Below are 21,785 nucleotides of genomic sequence, written 5' to 3' on the forward strand. Positions count from 1 at the left end.
TGCATCCTTGCCTTCAATATCTCCAAGCATACATGATCTTTAGCAGGAGGAGGTTCTGTCTGTCCTAAATCACAGTGAGATGGATAAGCTCAGGGGCTGACCAAGTCTATCACAGGACTTGTGGGAAGTCAGGGAAGACATTGCAGGGGCCCTTTGGAAATATTTGTATCTTCCTCAGCCGAAGATGAGGACCGAGAAGACCAGAGGGTGGCTCACGTTGTGCCTTCATTCAAGGGTTGCAGGACAAGACGGGCAACTACAGGCTGCTGAGCCTAACGTCGGTGGTGGGAAAGTTGTTGGAAGGCTTTCTGAGGGGACTATCTGCACTTGGACAGGCAAGGCCTGACTAGAGATAGGAAGCATGCCTTTGTGTGTGGTAAATCTACCTGACAAATTTACCACACGACTGTCATGCTGGAGTCCCTGCTGGGTTGGGACTGGCCTCCCATTGGTGCTGCCCTCTAGTGTCCACTCGGTGGACGACAAGCTGGATTGTGTTCATCTGCGGCTGCTCTAGTGTGTGATGGCTGGACTGCTGAGCTTTCGTCCTTGCTGACAACATTCCATGCACCATCGGGCTACAGGCCATGGTACTCAGGAACCTGGTCCACGTTATTTAGTTGTGACAGTATGTGTTTCTCCTTTTGCAGTTATATATGCTATATGTGCCTTGTGCTGTGCGCTGTCGGTAGTGTGTTTTGCACCTTGGCCCCAGAGAAACGAAGCTTCGTTTGGCTGTTGGTTGAATGACAATAAACTTAGATTTGAACTTTAAATTTGATTATGGTCTTTGAAGAGATGACCAAGAGGATTGACAAGGGCAGGCAAGGCAGGAGATACTGTCTACATGGACTTTAGCAAAAGGCTTTTGACAAGGTCTCATGTGTTAGTGTAGACTGGAATGTGACGTTGTGGGGATCCAAGGTCAGCCAGCCAATTGCATACAGAACTGGTCTGGGGGTCAGAGACAGAGGGCGGGAGTGAATGGTTACTATTCAGACAGAACGCCAGCGATCAGTGGTGTGCTGGGTTCACTCGTGCTTGTCGTGTACATTAACACTTCAGGTCACAATGCTTTTACACCGGTAGTAAGATTACCGACGACTCCGAAATTATGGAGTAATGGACAGTCAAAGAGAGTTATCTTCAGTTCCAAGGGGATCTAAACTGACTTGGGCTGGAGAACAGCAAATGGAATTTAACTCAGACAGTGTCTGATAAAACAGAATGAACCACGTGCACCATGTTGGCCCGTGGAGTTTCAGCTTGGAACATGGTTGTACAGTGGATAGTGCTGATTCCACACAACTCTGGGTTTTTTTTCCCGCTACCTCAGCAAAGCAGCCAGTATATAATCAAAAACCCTACTCTCTCTTTTCTCCCCTCACCCCTCATGTCGAGTCAGGCAGTAACTACAAAACTCTGAATCACCAGGCTCAAGGGCAGCTCCTTCTTCACTGTTATAAGTTGAAAGTAATTTTATATTCAAAGTACATAAACGTCACCATATACAACCCTGAGATTCATTTTCTTGCAGGCATTCTGAGTAAATCCGTATTAGAATAACAAGCAGAATAGAATCAAAGCCCACACCAACTTGGATGTTCAACCAGCGTGCAGAATACAACAAACTGTACAAAAACAAATTAAATAATAATAAATAAATAAATAAATAAATAAATAAATAAATAAATAAGCGATGAATATCGGGAATATGAGATGAGAAGCCCTTGAAAGTGAGTCCGTAGGTTGTGGGAGTGATTGGGCGAGTGAAGTTACCCCCCGGTTGGCGAGCCAATGGGGATGATTGTTCCTGAACCTGGTGGTGTGGCCACTGAGCAATTCTCTCCTACAGGGGTTCCCAGCTTGCTGAGTGGTTATCGGTCCACAGCATGAAGAAAAGGTCGAGAAGATGGATTCCTGACCTCAGAATCTACCTTGTTACGGGCATCCACCTGCACTGCATTTTCTCTGTAACTGTAAAACTTCATTCTGCATTCTGCGACTTTTTTCCCTTGTTCTACCTCAATACACTGTGTAATGACCCGATGCATATGAACAACATGCAGGCAAGTCTTTCCTCTGTATCGGGGAACTTGAGACAATAACACACCATTTCCAATTCCTGGGCCACGGTGCTGAATGGTGGAGATTGTATGCTTTCCCAGTGACTCTGTGTGTTACCCACACCCCCCCCCCCATCTTTAAGCTGCCCCCAGTCTGTGGGGGAGGGTAGAGTCTGGAGAGTTGACGGGAATGTGGGGAGAACTGATCACAGCAAAAGGTGCTGTTAAAAACGAGAACATCACAGAAGTACTTGATTGGCTGCGGAGGGCTTGGGAAAAGCACTATGAGATGACAGAACTCTTGCTGCAGACCATTCAGCCCAGGTGTCTGTACCGGCCCTTTGAAGAGCAGTCTCCTCAGCCCCCTCTCCAGGCAGCTTAACCAGACCCCCCCCCCCACTCCCTTTAGCGCCTCACGACTTCCTCACCCACTCCTCCACACCCTCCTCCTCTCCCTTACATACACCAACTCTTCTCCCTCTCTGTCCCCCTCTTCCCTCTTCACCCTCCCTACAATCCCTCCCCTACACCAACTCCCCTCACTACAACCCCTAACTCTTTCCCTCACGTACACTACTCCCCCTTCCCCTCACTCTCCCACCTCGTCCCTCTCTCCCCTACGCACTCAATCTCCGCTCCCTCTCCCTCCCTCCGCCCTCTCTTGTCCTACCCAAACATCTTTTAGACCAAACCTTGCACCGTCTCCCGTCCCCTCGCTCCCCCGGCCGGAGGGCGGGAGGCGGTGCCGCGGGGAGGGGCGATCCGGATCCCGGGGGAGGGGCAGCGGGTGGACGGAGCGAGCCGGCGCTGCGGAGCGGGAGGCAAGTTTCGTGGCGGCCGACGATGAGCGGGGAGTGAGCGGAGCCGGGCTGCCGGCCGGACACCGACCTGTTGTGGAGATGCTGCTTGCCGTGCTCCCGCTGCTCGCCGCCCTCACGCTGCTGCCCCGACCGGGGGCGTTACCGGCCTGGGACACCGACACCACGGCGGGGATGGTGAGTGGGGAGCGGACCGGCCGCCGGAACCGGGCAGTGCGCCGGGGGGAGCGGGAGCGAGATCCTGTCGGTCAGTCCGCGTCCCTTCTCCGGCCACCGGTCCTCAGCCCCGGATCCTTCCTCGGTCCTCACCGATCTCTCCCCAAGTTCTTCCCGAACCCGGCATCGACCCTGCAATCCTTCCTGCACCCCCGGCGCGCCTTCTTTAACCCCCGGCGTTCCTTCTTTAACCCCCGATCCCTCCTCAACTCATCTCCAATCCTTCAACCACCGCCGTTCCTTCCTCTACCCCGGCTCCATCTTCAACTCTCCCCGATACCTACCCAACCCTCCTCAAGCTCCATCCATCAACCTTCCTCGATCCCTCCACCTCCCCGTCCCTCCTCGAACCCCGGCAATCCTTCCTCAACGCCCTCCAATCCCTCCTCAACCTTCATCTAATCCCTTCTCAACCCTCTCCCCCGATTTCTCTTGAACCCTCTTCCAACCCTGTCGTCCCAAATCTAACCTCCCTCTAATCCCCCATGAGCCCAGTTTTTCCTCAGTCCTCCTCTACTAAAACACAACGTACTTCTCAAACCTCCTCAGATCCATTTCCCTCCACCAGACCTCAACCCCCTCCAATCCCTTCTCAGCCCTCTTCTACCCTTGACCAAACCTCAACCCTGTCTCCTCAAGCCCTCTGCTCCTCCTCCAGTCCTTAAACCCTACCAATCCTCAATCCTCCCCACAAATCCCCCATTCTCTCCTCAATCCTCCCTGCTAATCCCACCACTCCCAGGTCTAACACCTCCGAGCCTGGACCTTCCTCAAAACCTCAATACTCCCTTCAAACTCCCTCCCATCTGTCCTCAAGTTCCGTCCGATCCATCTCCAAATCTCAATGCTCCAACCCCTCCTATCCCATTTCCTCCAACCAAACCTCACCTCAACCCCACATCTCTCTCCAAACCTCAACCCTCTTCCAAATTTCCTCCCAAACACTCCGCCAACCTCAACCCCTCTGGACCCCCTTTAAAAACCTCGATCCCTCCATAACCCGCCCCCCCCCCTCTCCGGCGCCGCTCCTGTCCACCTGTTCTGCAGACCGGGCTGCGAGTGTGAAATGTAGGGTGAAATGGCGAGGGAGGGCGGGGGTTTGGACCTTGTAAAGTCAGTGTGTAGCCGCCGTTAACTTGGGGTGCAGGAGCGCCTGGGGCTCGCCGCTGGCGGAGAGGGGGAGCCCCGGCTCCCGTCCGCATAACCCCGGGACTCCGAGGGCATTTGGCTGGGAGCTGCGGTCTGCAGAACCTGGTGAAAATGCAGGAGTTTGATTCATCTCTCACCCGCTGAAACCGATCCCCCTCACCCACCCCCACCCCCACCGTCTACATCCCCGACTGTCTTGAAATGGAGAACCTGGTTTTTTCCTGTTTCAAAACCTCCCCCCACTAACCCTTCGGAAACATCTTATGCTAGTCCTGAAATCGCAGGGTGTTGGTGGGTGGTACACATTGACTGGCGACCCCTCCCACACGGACAGCTCCGCGTACCGGCTCTGAGTGTATGTTCGTGCGGGTGGCGGCACGTCCCATCTCACGGAGGGGTTGGGAGGAGAATTGGAGGGGGAGCTTGAGGAAGTTGTTGGGGGATAGGAATTAAAGTTTGGGGGTGGTTTGAGGGTTGGAGGACCATTGAGATTTGGAGATGAATTGTAGGGGGCTTGAGGAAGGGGGGAGAGGTTGAAGGGAGCATTGGGGTTTTGAGGAGGGTCTAGGCTTGGATAGGTTTGAGGAGGGAGTTGACAGGGTTGGAGGGGTTTGAGGACTGGGAACATGAATTGGAAGGGGTTTGAGGAGATTGGGTTGAGGTTTGGTTGAGGGTAGAAGGGGAGTGAGAAGGGATTGGACATGGGTTGAGGGGGAATTGAAGGGAGCACGGGGGAACGGTGTCCTGGACCAATCTTTTAAACCCTGACCCCAGGGTTAGGATGGTATTCATTCATGGGGAGTGTCTTCTAACTCTTCCTGCCTCCCGTTCTCTTGTGAACTGCCCCGTATCCTGGAGAGCCCTCCCCAACATTCCCATTCCCCTCTCCACCACTACATATCCCTGTACAGACACATTTAAGCCACCAGCAGTTTGATAGAAACTGTGGGATATGGTAGGAGTGGCAGTTATCGGAACTGCCTTCCTTAAAGACGGGTGGCTTTAAGAACTTCTCCTTCTCTCTTTGAATGACTCACCTCTAGCTTTCAATATTTATTATTTATTATTATTTCCATTTGTACTTGTATAATTTGCAGACTGGTTGTTTGTCCTCTAGTGCGCGCGGTCTTTCACGGAGTCTATTGCGTTTCTGGTATTTACTGTGGAAATGAATCTTGGGGTAGGGTGTGGTGATGCATATGTCCTTTGATCATAAGTTTACTCCCAACTTTATCGGTGGCCAACCATTCTGGCTGGGTGTTGATCCGGGACCGAGGGAGGGTAGTTGTGAACAGTGAGGAAACTCAGGACTCCCGTGTGGTGCACTGTTCAATGGGACCTGTCAGGCCACCACAGTGAGGTCACACTTCACCCAATTTGGGGGGTGGGGTGGGGAAGGGCGGTGGTGAGGGTAACTAAATCTCAATCACTAGTCTGGGGCCAGGGATGACAGCATCCAGGGGAACTCGGGCAGTGAGGGAGGGGCAGTGGTAGGACCTTGGGGCTGTGTCTTGCATTTTAAAGACATTTCATAGGCTGACAGGCGTTTAGTGATACTGTGAAAAGCGACGTATAAATAATGTGTGTGTGTGTGTTTGGGGAGTATTCCACCATGGATGGGCCCAATCCCAGCTGCAGAAGGAAGGGGGTTCGGCATGGGAGCTAGCAACCACATCCTGGAAAATCCCAGTCCCACAGAAGCTCCAAAGACCTCGGCCCTGGGAGAGGAAGGATCTTCAGAGATGGGCTACAAGCTGGGGACAATTTGAAAGACTGGCCCGGGACGGAGGACGGGTGAGCCTGCTGTTGGCGGCCGATGCCCCAGTAGGGGTGATGGGCTTAGGAAGGAAGGAAGTGTGTGTCGGGAGGGTGTCAGACAAGAACGAGGGAGTAGTCACTGGGGTAGGAAGTCCACCTGCCCAGCCTTGGGTGTTTGTGCTCCCAGTCTAACTGCACCACTGCAAAAATTGATCCCTCACATTTATCCATTGAATCTCCAAAACCACCGGCCAGTAATTTGCCACTTTTACGGAGGGGAAGAGGTGAAAGGAATCCAGTGTGAATTAGCTGTGACTGTCTGTGTTGAACACTCCAGCCCTGTCAGAGATGATGAAGCTGTTGTGCTTCCTTATGGTCAGAATCCGGTAATGCTGAATAAATTTTTATTTCGATATTAATGAGCAATGTAAGGAGTTTCAGAATATGTGCACTTGTGTGTGCTCCTCCAGAATGTATCTGTATTAATCTAAGAGCTGTTTATACCCAGGATAATAAGTCTTCAATTTCCACCCTTAAATAGCCGTTGAGTCATGAGCATCCAGCCTGCTCGGTAACTTCTCACACAAAATCTTGGAGGAACTTAACCGGTTTAAAGTTCAAAGTAAGTTTACACTCGGCCCTCCATATCCGCGGATTCCACATCCACAGATTCAACCAACCGCGGATCGAAAATATTCGGAAAAAAAAATTCCAGGGAATTCCAGAAAGCAAAACTTGAATTTGTCGCACGTCAAGCACCACGCTGAATCGATGCGACAAAGCGATGCGTAAGCATACCCCGCTGTAGCCTCCCGCCATTTCACAGATCCTCAGTCTCTCTCCAGCACTCGTCGTTTGAGCATTGTTCACCTCGCATCTCATTCGTTCACTACTTGTGTTGAGAGCGCGAGGAAGGAGTTTAAGGCTAGTAAGGGATGGCTGGCTAGCTGCGTAAAGCGCTACAGCCTCAAGAACTTAAAGATCACGGAGGATTGGCATCGGCTGATGCCGAGGCAGCATCAGCGTTCCCAGAAAAGCTGCGATGGTTGCGTCTGTACTGAACATGTACAGACTTTATTTTCTTGTCATTATTCCCTAAATAATACAGTATAACAACTATTTACATAGTATTTACACTGTATTAGGTATTATAGGTAATCTAGAGATGATTTAAAGTGTACGGGAGGATGTGCGTAGGTTATATGCAAATACTACACTTTTATATAAGGGACTTGAGTATCCATGGGGGGGGGGGGTCCTGGAACCGATCCCCCACGGATACTGGGGACGACTGTATTATCAAAGTACATGTATGTCACCAAATACAACCCTGAGATTCATTTCCCTGTGGGTATTCTCAATAAATCCAATAACCGTAACAGAATCAATGACAGACCACACCTAGCAACAACTTACTGTGCAAATACAAAAAGAAATTATAATAAATAGATAAACAAGAAATATCGAGAACATGAAGTGAAGAGAACTTGAAAGTGAGTCCATAGGTTGTGGGAATAGATCAGTGTTGGGGTGAGTGAAGTTATCCCTTCTGGTTCAACAGCCTGATGGTTGAGGGGTAATAACTGTTCCTGAACCTGGTGGTGTGGGACCCCAGGCTCAGTTCAGAGTTGTGGTGAGTGAAGTTATCCACACTGGTTCAACAGCCTGATGTTTGAGGGTAATAACTGTTCCTGAACCTGGTGGTGTGGGACCCCAGGCTCAGTTCAGAGTTGAGGTTAGTGAAGTTATCCACACTGGTTCAGGAGCCTGATGGTTGTAGGGTAATAACTGTTCCTGAACCTGGTGGTGTGGGACCCCAGGCTCAGTTCAGAGTTGAGGTTAGTGAAGTTATCCACACTGGTTCAGGAGCCTGATGGTTGTAGGGTAATAACTGTTCCTGAACCTGGTGGTGTGGGACCCCAGGCTCAGTTCAGAGTTGAGGTGAGTGAAGTTATCCACACTGGTTCAACAGCCTGATGGTTGAGGGGTAATAACTGTTCCTGAACCCGGTGGTGGGGGTCCTGAGGCTCCTGTACCTCCTTCCTGATGTTTGAGGGACAATATCTGTTCCCGAACCTGGTGGTGTGAGTCCTGAGGCTCCTGTACCTTCTTTCCGATGGCAGCAGAGAGAGGAGAGCATGTCCTGGGTGGTGGGGGTGCTGCTTTCTGTCGACAACGCTCTGTGTAGATGTGCTCAGTGGTGGGGAGGGCTTTACCCATGATGGACTAGGCCGTACCCACTACTTCTTGTAGGATTTTCCATTCAAAGGCATTGGTGTTTCCGTACCAGGCTGTGATGCAGCAGTCAATCCACTCTCCACCGCACATCTATAGAAGTTTGTCAAAGTTTTAGACGTCTTGCTGAATCTTCGCAAACTTCTAAGGAAGTCGAGGTGCTGCTTTGACTTCTTCATTATTGTATTGTAGTGCTTAGCACAGGACAGGTCCTCCTAGGAGTTTAAAACTGCTGACCCTCTCCACTGTGGACTGGCTCATGAACCTCCGGGTTCTTCCTCCTGAAACCAATAAACAGGTCAGGCAGCATCTACAGAGGGAAAAGAACAGTCAACATTTCGGGCTGAGACCCTTCAGCAGGACTGGAAGCCATAATGAAAGGTCTCAGCTCAAAACATCGGCTGTTCACTTCCCTCCATAGATGCTGCCTGACCTGCTGAGTTTCTCCAGTGTTTGGTGTGTGTGTGTTACTCTGGATTTCCAGCATGGGTCTCGGCCCGAAACGTTGACTTCTTGTTTCCACGGATGCTGCCCGACCTGCTGAGTTCCTCCAGCGTGTTGTGCGTGTTGATTTGACTGCAGCATCTGCAGTGTACTTTGTGTTTAGTATCTGCTTGGGGACTTCGTGTGACCCGAGAGTGTGCTGTCCAGCCCCGTACAGGAGCGCTGCAGTTTGGGTGGCTGTTAAGTTTGGTCCTGCCATGGGAAAGATCTATGCTGCTATGTGACCGAGGGGCAGGCGAGTTCACACTGCGGTCTTGGACAATATTTATCACCCAGACAGCAAAAAGAAAAGATAATCTGGTTATAAATCTCCCGTGTGAGTTTTGGCTATTATTATTACAACAGTGCTTGCAATTAACACACAACAGTCTGGAGAGGGTGAGATGCCACGATGTGATGTATTAAATAGGCAGTTTCTTAAGACACAGGAGCTGAATTAGACCATTCGGCCCATCAAGTCCGTTCCATCATGGTGGATTTCCCATTCAAAGGTTTCAAAGGTACGTTTAATGTCAGAGAAGTGTGTACAATATACATCCTGAAATGCTTTTCCTTCGCGACCATCCACAGAAAACAGAGGAGTTCCCCAAAGAATGAACGACAGTTAAATGTTAAAACCCCAGAGTACCCCCCCAGCTCCCCTCCCTCGCGTAAGCAGCAGCAAGCAACAATCCTCCCCCCCCCCCCCACTGGTGCTCAACCCCTATTCTCCTGTAACTTTTCATGCCCTGACTAATCAAGAACTTATCATCTTCCACCTTTTCACCCAATAACTCGGCCTCCGCAGCCATCCACGGCAATGAATTCCACAGACTCACCACCCTCTGGGTGAAGGAATTCCTCCTCATCTCCGTTCTAAAAGGACGCGGCTATACCCCCAGGTCCCAGACTCTTCCACTGTGGGAAACATCCACTCCATCGAATCCTTTCAATATCTGGTAGGTTTCAATGAGATCCTCCCTCGCTCTTCAGCACCCCAGCGAGCACAGAGTCAGAGCCTTCAAACACTCCTCACATGTTAACCCTTTCATTCTTGGAATAATTCTCGTGAATCTCCTCTGGACCTTCTCCAATGCAGGCACGTCTTCTTATATAATGGGCCCAAAACTCACTTCCAAAACCCACCTTCAGACAGCAGATTCCACAGTACATACCGGTGGCAAAGTAAAGAAATAAAGCAAAGTACACGACTAAAAAGAAAGTTATATAAGGTAGCTAAATCTAGTGGGAAGATTGAAGATCGAGAAGCTTTTAAAGATCAGCAGCAAATAACAAAAAGATTGATTAAGAAGGGGAAGATAGATTATGAAAGTAAATTGGTGAAAAACGTAAAAGCAGATAGTAAGAGTTTTTATAGTTACATAAAAAGAAAAAGGGTGGCTAAAGTAAATGTTGGTCCCCTAGAAGATGAGACCGGGAAATTAATGGTAGGGGACATGGAGATGGCGGAAACGCTGAACAAATATTTTGTATCAGTTTTTACAGTAGAGGACACTCAAGATATCCCAACACTGGATAAACAGGGGGCTCTAGGGGGAGAGAAGCTAACTACGATTCAAATCACCAAGGAAATGGTACTTGATAAATTAATGGGACTGAAGGTGGATAAATCCCCTGAACCGGATGGTTTGCATCCTAGGGTCTTAAGGGAAGTGGCGGTCGGGATTGTGGATGCATTAATGATAATTTTTCAAAACTCGCTGGACTCGGCAATGGTCCCGGCAGATTGGAAAAATGCTAATGAAACTCCTTTATTTAAAAAGGGCAATAGACAGAAGGCTGGGAATCATAGGCCAGTTAGCCTAACATCTGTGGTTGGCAAAATGTTGGAATCGATAATTAAGGAAACAGTAACAGGGCATTTGGATAAACATAGCTTAATAGGACAAAGTCAGCATGGCTTTACAAAAGGGAAGTCATGTTTGACAAATTTGTTGGAGTTCTTTGAGGACGTAACATATAGGGTAGATAAAGGGGAACCAGTATTTGGACTTCCAAAAGGCACTTGACAAGGTGCCACACCAAAGATTATTACTTAAAGTAAAAAATCATGGGATTGGGGATAATATTCTGGCATGGGTGGAGGATTGGCTTTCTAACAGAAAACAGAGAGTTGGGATAAATGGTTTATTCTCAGACTGGCAGTTGGTGACTAGTGGTGTTCCGCAGGGGTCGGTGTTGGGACCCCAGCTCTTTACAATCTATATTAATGATTTGGAGAAAGGGACTGAGTACAACGTATCGAAGTTTGCTGATGACACAAAGATGGGAGGGAGTGTAATGAGTGCGGAGGACATTGAAACCCTGCAGGGGGACATAGATAGGCTGAGTGATTGGGCAGACATTTGGCAGATGACATATAATACTGACAAGTGTAAGGTCTTGCACTTTGGCAGGAAAAAGAATAGAGCAAGTTATTGTCTAAATGGAGGGAAACTGGAAAGTGCTTCTGTGCAAAGGGATCTGGGGGTCCTGGTGCAGGAAACACAAAAAGTTAGTATGCAAGTGCAGCAGGTGATCAAGAAGGCCAATGGAATGCTGGCTTTTATTGCTAGGGGGATGGAGTATAAGAACAGGGAGGTCTTACTGCAGTTGTACCGGGTATTGGTGAGACCACACCTGGAGTACTGCGTGCAGTTCTGGTGTCCATATTTAAGAAAGGACATACTGGCTCTCGAGGTAGTGCAGAGAAGGTTCACTAGGTTAATTCCGGGGATGGGTGGGTTGATGTATGATGAGAGGTTGAGTAGATTGGGACTCTACTCATTGGAGTTCCAAAGAATGAGAGGCGATCTTATTGAAACATATAAGATTGTGAAGGGGCTTGATCGGGTGGATGCGAGGAGAATGTTCCCAATGATGGGTGAAGCTAGGACTAGGGGGCATAATCTTAAAATAAGGGGATGCCGTTCCAGGACTGAGATGAGGAGAAATTTCTTCACTCAGAGGGTAGTGGGGCTGTGGAATTTACTGCCCCAGAGAGCTGTGGAAGCTACTACACTCAATAAATTCAAAACGGAGATAGACATTTTCCTGGATAAAAATGGCATTAGGGGATACGGTGAGCGAGCAGGTAAGTGGACATGAAGCTAGGTTTAGATCAGCCATGTGATCTCCTGGACCAGTTTTCGATAGCCTGGATGGGTCGGAGAGGAATTTTCCAGATTTTTTCTCCTCAATTGGCAAATCGGTTCCCCCCCCCCACCCCCCCCCCCCCGGGTGATCACATGGGTTTGGGCGGGATGAATAATAAAATAAAATGGGCGGCATGGTGCCCTGTTGGTTGGCACTGTTGCCTTGTGGGATTCGGTGAAAACTAGAGTTAAGGTTGGATCAGCCATGATCTTGTTGAATGGCGGAGCAGGCTTGAGGGGCCGATTGGCCTACTCCTGCTCCTATCTCTTATGTTCTTATGATATTAAACCTGATTCTGAAAGCCCATTTTCTCTTCCAGAGTTGTGTTTGAAACCCTCACAGGCTTTTCCACTGGTATGTAGTTTGTACCTTGTGTAAAATGGATAGTCACCGAGTGTTTTTCTATTGCAGAAAGGGTTCTTTAGCCTCTGGTTTCTCCTTCCCAGAGCCTGTTTCAGTTGCCAGATGCAGAGTGAACTGAAACCTTAGTGAGCAACACACACACACACACTCAGTCACAGACACACACACACAGACACACACACACTCACACACACACACAGACACACACACACACAGACACACACACAGACACACACACAGACACACACACAGACACACACACACTCACACACACGCAGTCACAGACACACACACACACAGACACACACACAGACACACACACACTCACACACACGCAGTCACAGACACACACACACTCACACACACACACACAGACAAACACACAGACACACACACAGACACACACACACTCACACACAAGCAGTCACAGACACACACACACACACACTCACACACACGCAGTCACAGACACACACACACACACACAGACACACACACACTCACACACACACACACACACAGACACACACACACACTCAGTCACAGACACACACACACACACACACACTCACACACACGCAGTCACAGACACACACACACACAGACACACACACACTCACACACACGCAGTCACAGACACACACACACAGACACACACACAGACACACACACACTCACACACACGCAGTCACAGACACACACACAGACACACACACACACACACACACTCACACACACACACACAGACACACACACTCAGTCACAGACACACACACACACACACAGACAGACACACACACAGACACACACACACACACACACACACACACACTCAGTCACAGACACACACACACACACACAGACACACACACACTCAGTCACAGACACACACACACACACACACAGACACACACACAGACACACACACACACACAGACACACACACACACACACAGACACACACACACTCAGTCACAGACACACACACACACACACACAGACACACACACAGACACACACACACACACACACACACACACACAGACACACACACACACTGTCACAGACACACACACACACACACACAGACACACACACAGACACACACACACACACAGACACACACACACACGCATTCACACACACACACACTCACAAAACGCTGGAGGAAATCAGCAGGTCAGGCTGTCTCTGTGGAGGAGAATAAACAGTCTCGGGCTGAGAGCCTTCATCGGGACTGGACAGGAAAGGGCCAGAAGGCAGAAGAACCCCCTCTTTCCCTCGCACTTTGGTATTGCTAATTAATTAATTTAGATACAGCCCTTCGAGTCGTGCTGCCCAGCATTTTGTGTACGAGCGTGTGTCGGTGGTGCTGCGGGACGGGGCGGCCGGCCCCTTTGGCTTCGTGGTGCAACTGCACCATCTAGTGGCTGCCGGGAGAATGCCGCTGTGTGCGATACAGACTTCAGAACAAGGTCACAGCAAATTAAATACACAAGGAGGTAATTGGCCTCATTGAACCCCCAGTGGTCAAAGTAAAAGCTATTCACTGTAGGCTTCCTGCTTTGGATCTGTACCTTTGCACACTCAGTGTCCTGCTTGTGATGTGGGGGGGGGGGGGGGGGAAGGAATTTCATTGAACCCTATCGAACACTGGCAGCAATTTTTTCATAAGTACAGCTTCCACAGAATCTTTTATCTGTTTATGATAGACCACTTGAAGCTGAACACAAATATAATTTCAGAATACTTGTATCATGTAGAAATTTGGATATGTATTTGGAATTATTGGATATACAGTAATGGGTTTAATTGGATAATGGTGTTGATGCTTTGCAATAGTTCAACTGAGCTAAAAATGTTTTGTTGATGATTTTCACTTGTACTCCGCACCTGAGGCTTCTCACTTCAGCGTCCAACAATAATCAGCCAGTGTTGATGGATTCCAGTTGCCCTGATATCATTTCTCCATGACCATTATGTCTTTCACCGTGCTCGTCACTGACAGCGCCAGAATTGGCAGGGGAGAAGTCCAAATGGGAATACAGAAAATGAATCTTTAGTGACATGTTGTACTTCATGGTTTTGTATGCTTGAACCATGTTGTCAACCAGCTGCACATAGTTTGGTGCTCTGTAGTTGCCAAGAAAATTTTCAACAGCATCCTTGAGTGCTTTCCATGTGATTTTCTCCGGTCCCACTAGAGGTTCTTTGATTTACCTGTCATTGATGACCTGTTTGATTTGTTGACCAACAAAAATGCCTTCCTTAATCTTGGTGTCAGTCATTCCGACTTGAATTATGAATTGAAATGACAAATATCGGCGATTTCAAATAAATTATGCATGATGGGGAAATTTCATGGTGATTTTCATCATCAGCAGCCCAAAATTCATAAGATATACCCAAAAGTATTCAAGAAGCAAAGTCTTTATTGTCCAATGATATTGAAAGGTTGATAGAGTTAATATGGGGAAGATGGTTCCTGTAATGGGAGAGTCCAGGACCAGAGGACATCCCCTCAGAATGGAGCAGGGGCTCACAACACTTCTCTATGCCATGGACCAATACCATTTACGGAGGGGTCCATGCAGCCAGGTTGGGAACTCCTGGAAAAGAGATTGGAGAGGAGGAGGAATTTCTTTAGCCAAACTGTGGCGAATCTATGGAATTCTTTGCCACGAATGGCTGTGGAGCCCAAGTTATTGAGTATATTTAAGGCAAAGATTGACAAGTCATCAACGGTTACGGAAAGAAGGCAGGAAAATGGGGTTGGGAGGGGTAATACATCAACCACCATGGAAGGGTGGTGCAGACCAGATGGGCCGAATGGCCTAATTCTGTTCCTATATCTTACAGTCTTAGAGTCATCTTAAGGGGAGCATGAGGGAGAAATTTGTCACTGAGAGGGAGGTGTGGAGTGAGCTGCCACTGGAAGTGGTGGATGCAGGTTCACTTGTAACTTTTCAGAGAACTTTGGATAGGTACAGTACCGGGCAAAAGTCTCAGGCACGTATATCTAGCTAGGCTGCCTAAGCCTTTGGTAATTTTATGTATTGCACTGTACAGCTAACAAAAAAAAAACAAATTTCATGCCATATGTGAGTGATGATAAACCTGATTCTGATCTGGGTCTCTATTGGGGACTGAGAGTGGGGAGGGGGCAGGGAGAGGGGAATCATGGTTGGGAAGAGGGGAAGGGAGAGGGGAGGGAGCGGGAAGCACCAGAGAGACATTCTGTAATGATCAATAAACCAGTTGTTTGGAATCAAATGACCTTGCCCGGTGTCTCAGGGCCGGGTGTGTCTGCACCTGTGCCACATCCCTCCCGTGGCGGTCTACCCTCTCCGTTCCCAACATCCTTTGGTCCAGGTTTACAAACTCTCTCTCCACGCCACATTGATGAGTACAGTACTGACACCCTGCTGATATACAGTGCCTAAGACTTTTTCACAGTCCTGTATGTCTTACATGTTTGTCCTGTTCTGTGCTGTTGCACGGAGGCAATGCTGCCCTGTCTGAGGGGCTGCCCTTTAAGTGGGGCGCTAGCTCGCTGGATTCATGGGGATAATCTAAGAGTATGACTGTAGTTCACAAACATCACGGGGAAAGGAGAAGGCTCTTGACCCTTTGAATCACTGGAGTATGTAATGAAGTTCGTTGTTTTGCAACAGCAGTATAGTACAATATATAATAATAAACTATGAATTACAATAAGCAATGCATACATCATCATGTGCCGTGTCGGATGACCTGGGTGATCGTGGTCTTTCCGTGACCATGATTGTTCTTGGCAAATCTTTCTGCAGAAGTGGTTTGCCGTTGCCTTCTTCTGGGCAGTGTCTTTACCAGACGGGTGACCCCAGCCATTATCAATACTCCTCAGAGATTGTCTGCCTGGTGTCGGTGGTCATGTAACCAGGTTGTGATCAGCACCGGCTGCTCAAACGACCGCCCACCACCTGCTCCCATGGCTTCACGTGACCCTGATCGGGGGTTGAGCAGGTGCTGCACCTTGCCCCAGGGTGACCTGCAGACTAGCGGAAGGGAACGAGCACCTTACACCTCCTCTGGTAGAGACGTACCTCCACCCTGGCACCCGAATTGTTGAGTATGCGTCTCCAGGCTGTTGTAAACCTGCTTCTTGATGGTAGCAATGAGAAGAGGGCATGCCCTGGGTGGTGAGGGTCCTTAATCATGGATGCTGCCTTTTTGAGGCGTCGATATTTGAAGATAGACCCGAAGACCGTCTGATATAGGAGCTGAATTAGGCCATTTGGCCCATCGAGTCTGCTCCACATTTCATCATGGCTGATCCATTTTCCCTCTCAGCCCCAATCTCCTCCCCCCTCTCCATATCCCTTCATGACCTGACTAATCAAGAGTCTGCCTTAAATATACCCAATGACTCAGCCTCCATGGCTGTCTGTGGCATTGATTTCCACAGATTCACCACTCTCTGAAATTCCTCCTCACCTCTGTTCTAAATGAACGTACCTCGACTCTGAGGTTGCTCCCTTGGGTCTTAGACTTCCCCACCATCGAAAACAACCTCTCGACATCCACTCTGTCGAGGTCTTTCAACACAGCTGTCAGACACGGAGCCAAATGAAACCCCAGTGCGAGCACCCGGCCTCGAGGAGGGAAGCTAATGCCAGGTTGTCAATTCCAGAGCAGCTGAAGGCGTAGCTACCAGTGAGGGGTGAATGAAACAGAAGTGAGCTCTGCAAGTCGAGCCAAGGGTCTGAGGGTGAAGGCTCGATGTCTGAGAGTCGGGGGCTAAGGGCTGACGGTTTGAGGCCCAGAGGCCCAGAAGCAGCCTGTTCTGGAGTTACAGGCCTGATGTCTGAGAATCCAGGGCCAAGGGCCCAGAAGTAGCCTGTTCTGGAGTTACAGGCCCAACGTTTGAGAATCGAGGGCCAAGTACCGGTGGTTCGAGGCCTAAAGGCCCAGAAGTATCCTGTTCTGGAGTTACAGGCCCAATGTCTGAGAATCCAGGGCCAAGGGCCCGGAAGCAGCCTGTTCTGGGGTTGGCAGCCTGTCTGTTTGTGGGAGAGGGTTTGGGGGGGGGAAGGAAAGGGGCTTGTTTTGCTTTTGTTTTTGTTGTTGTTATTTGCATTGCTCTGCTGAGCATTGTGGAAATGCTACGTTAGCATTGGAATGTGTGGCAGCACTTGCGGACTGCCCCCCAGCACATCTTTGGATTGTGTTGGTTGTTAACTCAGTTAACGGCATGACAGTGTAGCGATTGGCGTGATGCTATTACAGCTCAGGGCATTAGAGTTCAAAGTTCAATTCCAACTGCTCTGTACTAAAGTGTTACATTCTCCCCTTGCGCATACGGTGTAGGAGTCATGATTCTGCTTGTGGTCTGCATTGTATTCTGTGTTGTGCATTTATTATGGTACCTAGTCACATGAGTGGGGGCGTGGTAACAGTACGGGGAATAAGTCTCGTATTTGTGTTTTGTTGCATTGTATTCTGTGTTGTGTGTTTCTTACGGTAACTAGTCACATGAGTAGGGGCGTGGTAACAGCACAGGGAATAAGTCTCGTATTCATGTTTTGTTCATCGCTGATTGTAGTAGTTGGGAACTGACAGAGGTCACATCTTTTGCTGACCGCTCAATATCACTCGATATTGCCTTAAGCATACACGAAGACTTGGCCGCCATAGCCGCCTGTGGCATTGAATTCCACAGAATTAGTTTTGGTTTGGTTTGGTTTTGCTGCTACACCTGGGTTAACTCTGGGTCCCACAGTCCAAAGACGTACCGGTCAGTAGGTTAATTGGTCACTGAAAATTGCCCCTGATTAGGTTAGGGTTAAATCGGTGGGTAGTTGGGCAGTTCGGCTCAGTGGGCTGGAAGGTCCTATTCCACGCTGGATCGCAACGTAAGATTTTTTTACAAGTGACGGATTTCGCTGTACATGTGATCAATAAATCTAAATCTGACTGTTAGGAAAGTCACAGGAAGCAGGGAGGCTGCTGAGAGTCGTGCAGTATGAAATGAAACATGCCTCCAAGTTAAATTTGGTGCAACAAAATTCTGCTGGTGTAACTCAGTGGGCTGGGCAGCGTCTGTGGAGGAAAGGAATTGTCGGCATTTTGGGGGTGAAACCCCACATTAGGCCAAACCAGATAGTGGGTCGCTCCAGACTCCAGCATCTGCCGTCTCTCGGGACTCCAAATTAATTTAAATTTGTTTCTTTATTGAGATACAGCGCAAAATAGCCCCTCCAGCCCTTAGAGCCGCTGTGTCCAACAACCTCCCCCGCCCCCACCACGCCGCCCCCGGTACAGTCAATGAAAAACTGCACAGAAAGACAGTGTGCAAAAGACACCCAACTAAACAAAGAGAAAAGTAAATAAAAGAACGTGAGACGAAGTATCCTTGAAAATGAGTCGGTAGGTGTGGGAATGGTTTGGTGTTCGGGGAGTGAGTTTGAGTGAAAGTATTCTCTCCGATTCAGGAGCCTGATGGCTGAGGGGTAGTAGCTGTTCCTGAACCTGGTGGTGACAGACGAGTCATACCTCCTTCCTGACGACAGCAGCAAGAAGAGAGAAGGCTTTGGTAGTGAGGGTCCCCGATGACGGATGCTGCTTTCCTGCGACAGCGCTCTGTGTAGATGTGCTCAGTGGTGGGGAGGGCTTTACCCACGATGGACTGGGCTGAATCCACTACCTGTTGTAGGATTTTCCGCTAAAGGGCATTACTGTTTCCATGCCAGGCTGTGATGCAACCAGACAATATACTCTCTACTCTGCATCAAAGTTTGTCAAAGTTTTGGATGTCGTGCTGACTCTCCACCAGTTCCTAAGAAAGCATAGGTGCTTTCTTCACAATTGTGCTTATGTGCTGCCCAGGACAGATACTCCTAAATACTAACACTGAGGAGTTTAAAGGTGCAGACCCTCTCCACCTCCGGTTTCCTTCTCCTGAAGACAATGAGCAGCTCCTTGGACTTGCTGACGTTGAGTGAGAGGTTGTTGCTATGGCAACACTCAGCCGTTCGTCTCTTCTTCCCTTTCTTTGTTCCCTGCTCCTGTAACACTCGACAAACGGCTGCAAGCAACAAGTTTTATGAGAATCTCTGGCTCTAAGAGAGGTTCTTTTGAAGGCTGCAGGGGTGTCAGGCCAGGCTCCACCCACCTGCCGTTCATTTCCAGCTCAACGCCTGCAACCTATTTAAACCCTGCACTCAAGCACAGTCCTTGTTCACTCATCGAACCAGCCAGCCTCAGCCAGTTACTCCTAGCCATCAGTTACCTCGTTGCCTGCTCAGGTTCAGTCCCCGTTTTCTCTCTTGTCGCGCGGCCCCTCCTGCCTTGTTATTTTGCAGATTAGTATTAAAGTGGTGGCTCACCGCTAAATCGTCTCTGCTGCCTCTGCATTGGGGCCAAGCCTCCTCCGCGTTCCCTGACACGGAAGACAGGTGCAAAGCTGAAATAACGAGGCCGTTCCCAGTGAGGGGAGTCCCAGCACGGTGACTTGACGCGACCTTCAGACAGGCTGATTCAGAGGACACTGCAGGTAAAGCTGTGGCCTCATACTTCCATTGGCCCAGTTCCAATCCCGACCTCTGCTGCCGCCTCTCTGGAGTTTACTGCTGTGTGAGCTTCCCCTGGACGTTTCAGTGTCCTCCTACGTCCAGAGACATGCTGGTTAACTGGACACTGTCCATCGCTCCCAGTGTGTGGGCGAGTGATAGAGTCTGGGGACCGTTTATAGGAACCTGGCCACCTACCTACGGGAGGGGATTTACCAGGATGTTGTCAGGACTTGAGTTATAGAAAGCTTGAACAGGTTTGGATTTGATTCCCTGGAGCGCAGGGAAACTCCTACAAAAAGTCATGGATACGGCCCAGTCCATCATGAGTAAATCCCTCCCCAGCGCTAAGCACATCTATCTGGGAACGCAGGATGTTAAAGAGAACTTCCGGTGTGCTGGCCTTCGTAAATTGGAACACTGTGTGCCGTTCTGGTCACCAGCTTACTGGAAAGATGTCAATAACATTGAGAAAGTACAGAGAAAAGTTAGATGTTGCTGCCAGGATTTGAGAACCTGAGTTAAATGGAAAGGTTGAATAGGTCGGGACTTTACTCTCTGGAACAGAGAAGACTGAGGGGAGACTTGATTGAGGGGTATAGATAGGGGTAAATGCTAGCAGGCTTTTCCCACTGGTGGTAGGTGAAGGGTGAAAGGTGAAATGTTTAAGGGGAACATGAAGGGGAAACTTCACTCGGAGAGCGGCTGAGTGAGAAACAAGCTGCCAGTGGAATTGATAGATGTGGGCTAAATTTAAGAGAAACTTGGTGCTAAAGTTGTGTGGTCTTTCATTGATTCTGTTATGATTTACTGAATGTGCTCGCAAGAAAATGAATTTCGGGGTAGTATCTGGAGACATACATGTACTTTGACAATAAAATGACTCTGAACTTTGGATAAGTTCGTTGATGAGAGGGCTGTAATCTGGGTGTGGGTAGGTGGGAGTAGGCAGGAGATCAGGTTAGCATGGTCTAGATGGGCCGAAAGTTCGAGGTAAAGATTAGCTTTATTTGTCAGGTGTATATCGGAACATTAAGACAGTGGAGCGTGCCATTTGCTTCAATGACCGGCTTGGTCGAAGGGTGTGCTGGGGACAGCCCACAAGTGTCGCCACATTTTCAGCGCCAGCGCAGTGTGCTCACAGCTCACCAACCCTAACTCGTATATCAATGGAACATGGGAGGAAACTGGAGCACCCAGAGGAAACCTCCACAGTGTCGGGGAGAATGTACAGACTCCTTTCAGGCAGCAGGGGAGTTGAACCCTGATTGCTGGCACTGTAGAGCATTATGCTAACTGATACGCTATTGTGCTGGGCCTGTTTGCCTCTCATAGTGCTCTACAACTTTATGTATAATGCGTAGAATTACTGAAAGTGAGTTAGCACAGACTCAATGGATTGAATGGCCTGTTTCCCACACTCTACAGCTGGAAGATTGTACCTGTAATTTGTAACTAGCAGGTGTATTGAAAGTCGTTAAGTCGCGGGCAGTAAGTGTAGCGGTTAGCGCGGAACTTTTACAGTCGGAGCATCCACTGTAAGGGGATTCTATGTTTTGCCCGCAGGGTCTGCAGGGCCTCTTCTGGGTGCTCTAGTTTCCTCTCACAGTTTTTTGTCCCGCAATGATAACATGTGCGCACTGAATTTTATATATAGAGATACTTATTTTAACAGCGAGCAAAACATTGTCAATGAGAACTTTGATCTCCTCTGGGTTTGATCTGCACTCTCACAGAATTTACGTAGCAGGCCCAAAGCGAGTAATGAAGGGTTTTCTTGCCAGAGCTTTTGCACACTGTCCATTGTGATTTGCTTGCTAAATAATGCTTTAAAAAGTCAAGCTTTCAAATATCACTCCACTTCTCCCCACTTGCAAATACTCCAGCAACTTTTGCATAGTGTCAATACACACAGGTAACACCGGTTTCTGTGTTGTGTCTAAATATTTCTCGTAGCTGCATGTCCCTGACCTCATGATCTTAAGGTCAAA

General features: G+C 48.9%; 1 protein-coding gene across 3 annotated transcripts in view; it reads left to right on the forward strand.

The window, feature by feature from the left end:
- The first annotated feature begins 2,819 nt into the window (after positions 1-2,819).
- mmp17a (matrix metallopeptidase 17a) overlaps positions 2,820-21,785 on the forward strand; it is a 229,172-nt gene continuing 210,206 nt past the window's right edge. For 2 of the 3 annotated variants that reach the window (XM_059994593.1, XM_059994594.1), the window contains exon 1: positions 2,821-3,061. In XM_059994593.1, coding sequence (XP_059850576.1) covers positions 2,966-3,061 — 96 coding nt within the window. In that variant the 5' untranslated portion in view covers positions 2,821-2,965. Of the gene's footprint in view, positions 3,062-21,785 lie in introns of all 3 variants that reach the window. The other variant, XM_059994592.1, reaches the window with a different exon arrangement.

The sequence above is a fragment of the Hypanus sabinus genome, chromosome 18 (genome assembly GCF_030144855.1).
Source record: "Hypanus sabinus isolate sHypSab1 chromosome 18, sHypSab1.hap1, whole genome shotgun sequence".
Classification (NCBI taxonomy): domain Eukaryota; kingdom Metazoa; phylum Chordata; class Chondrichthyes; order Myliobatiformes; family Dasyatidae; genus Hypanus; species Hypanus sabinus.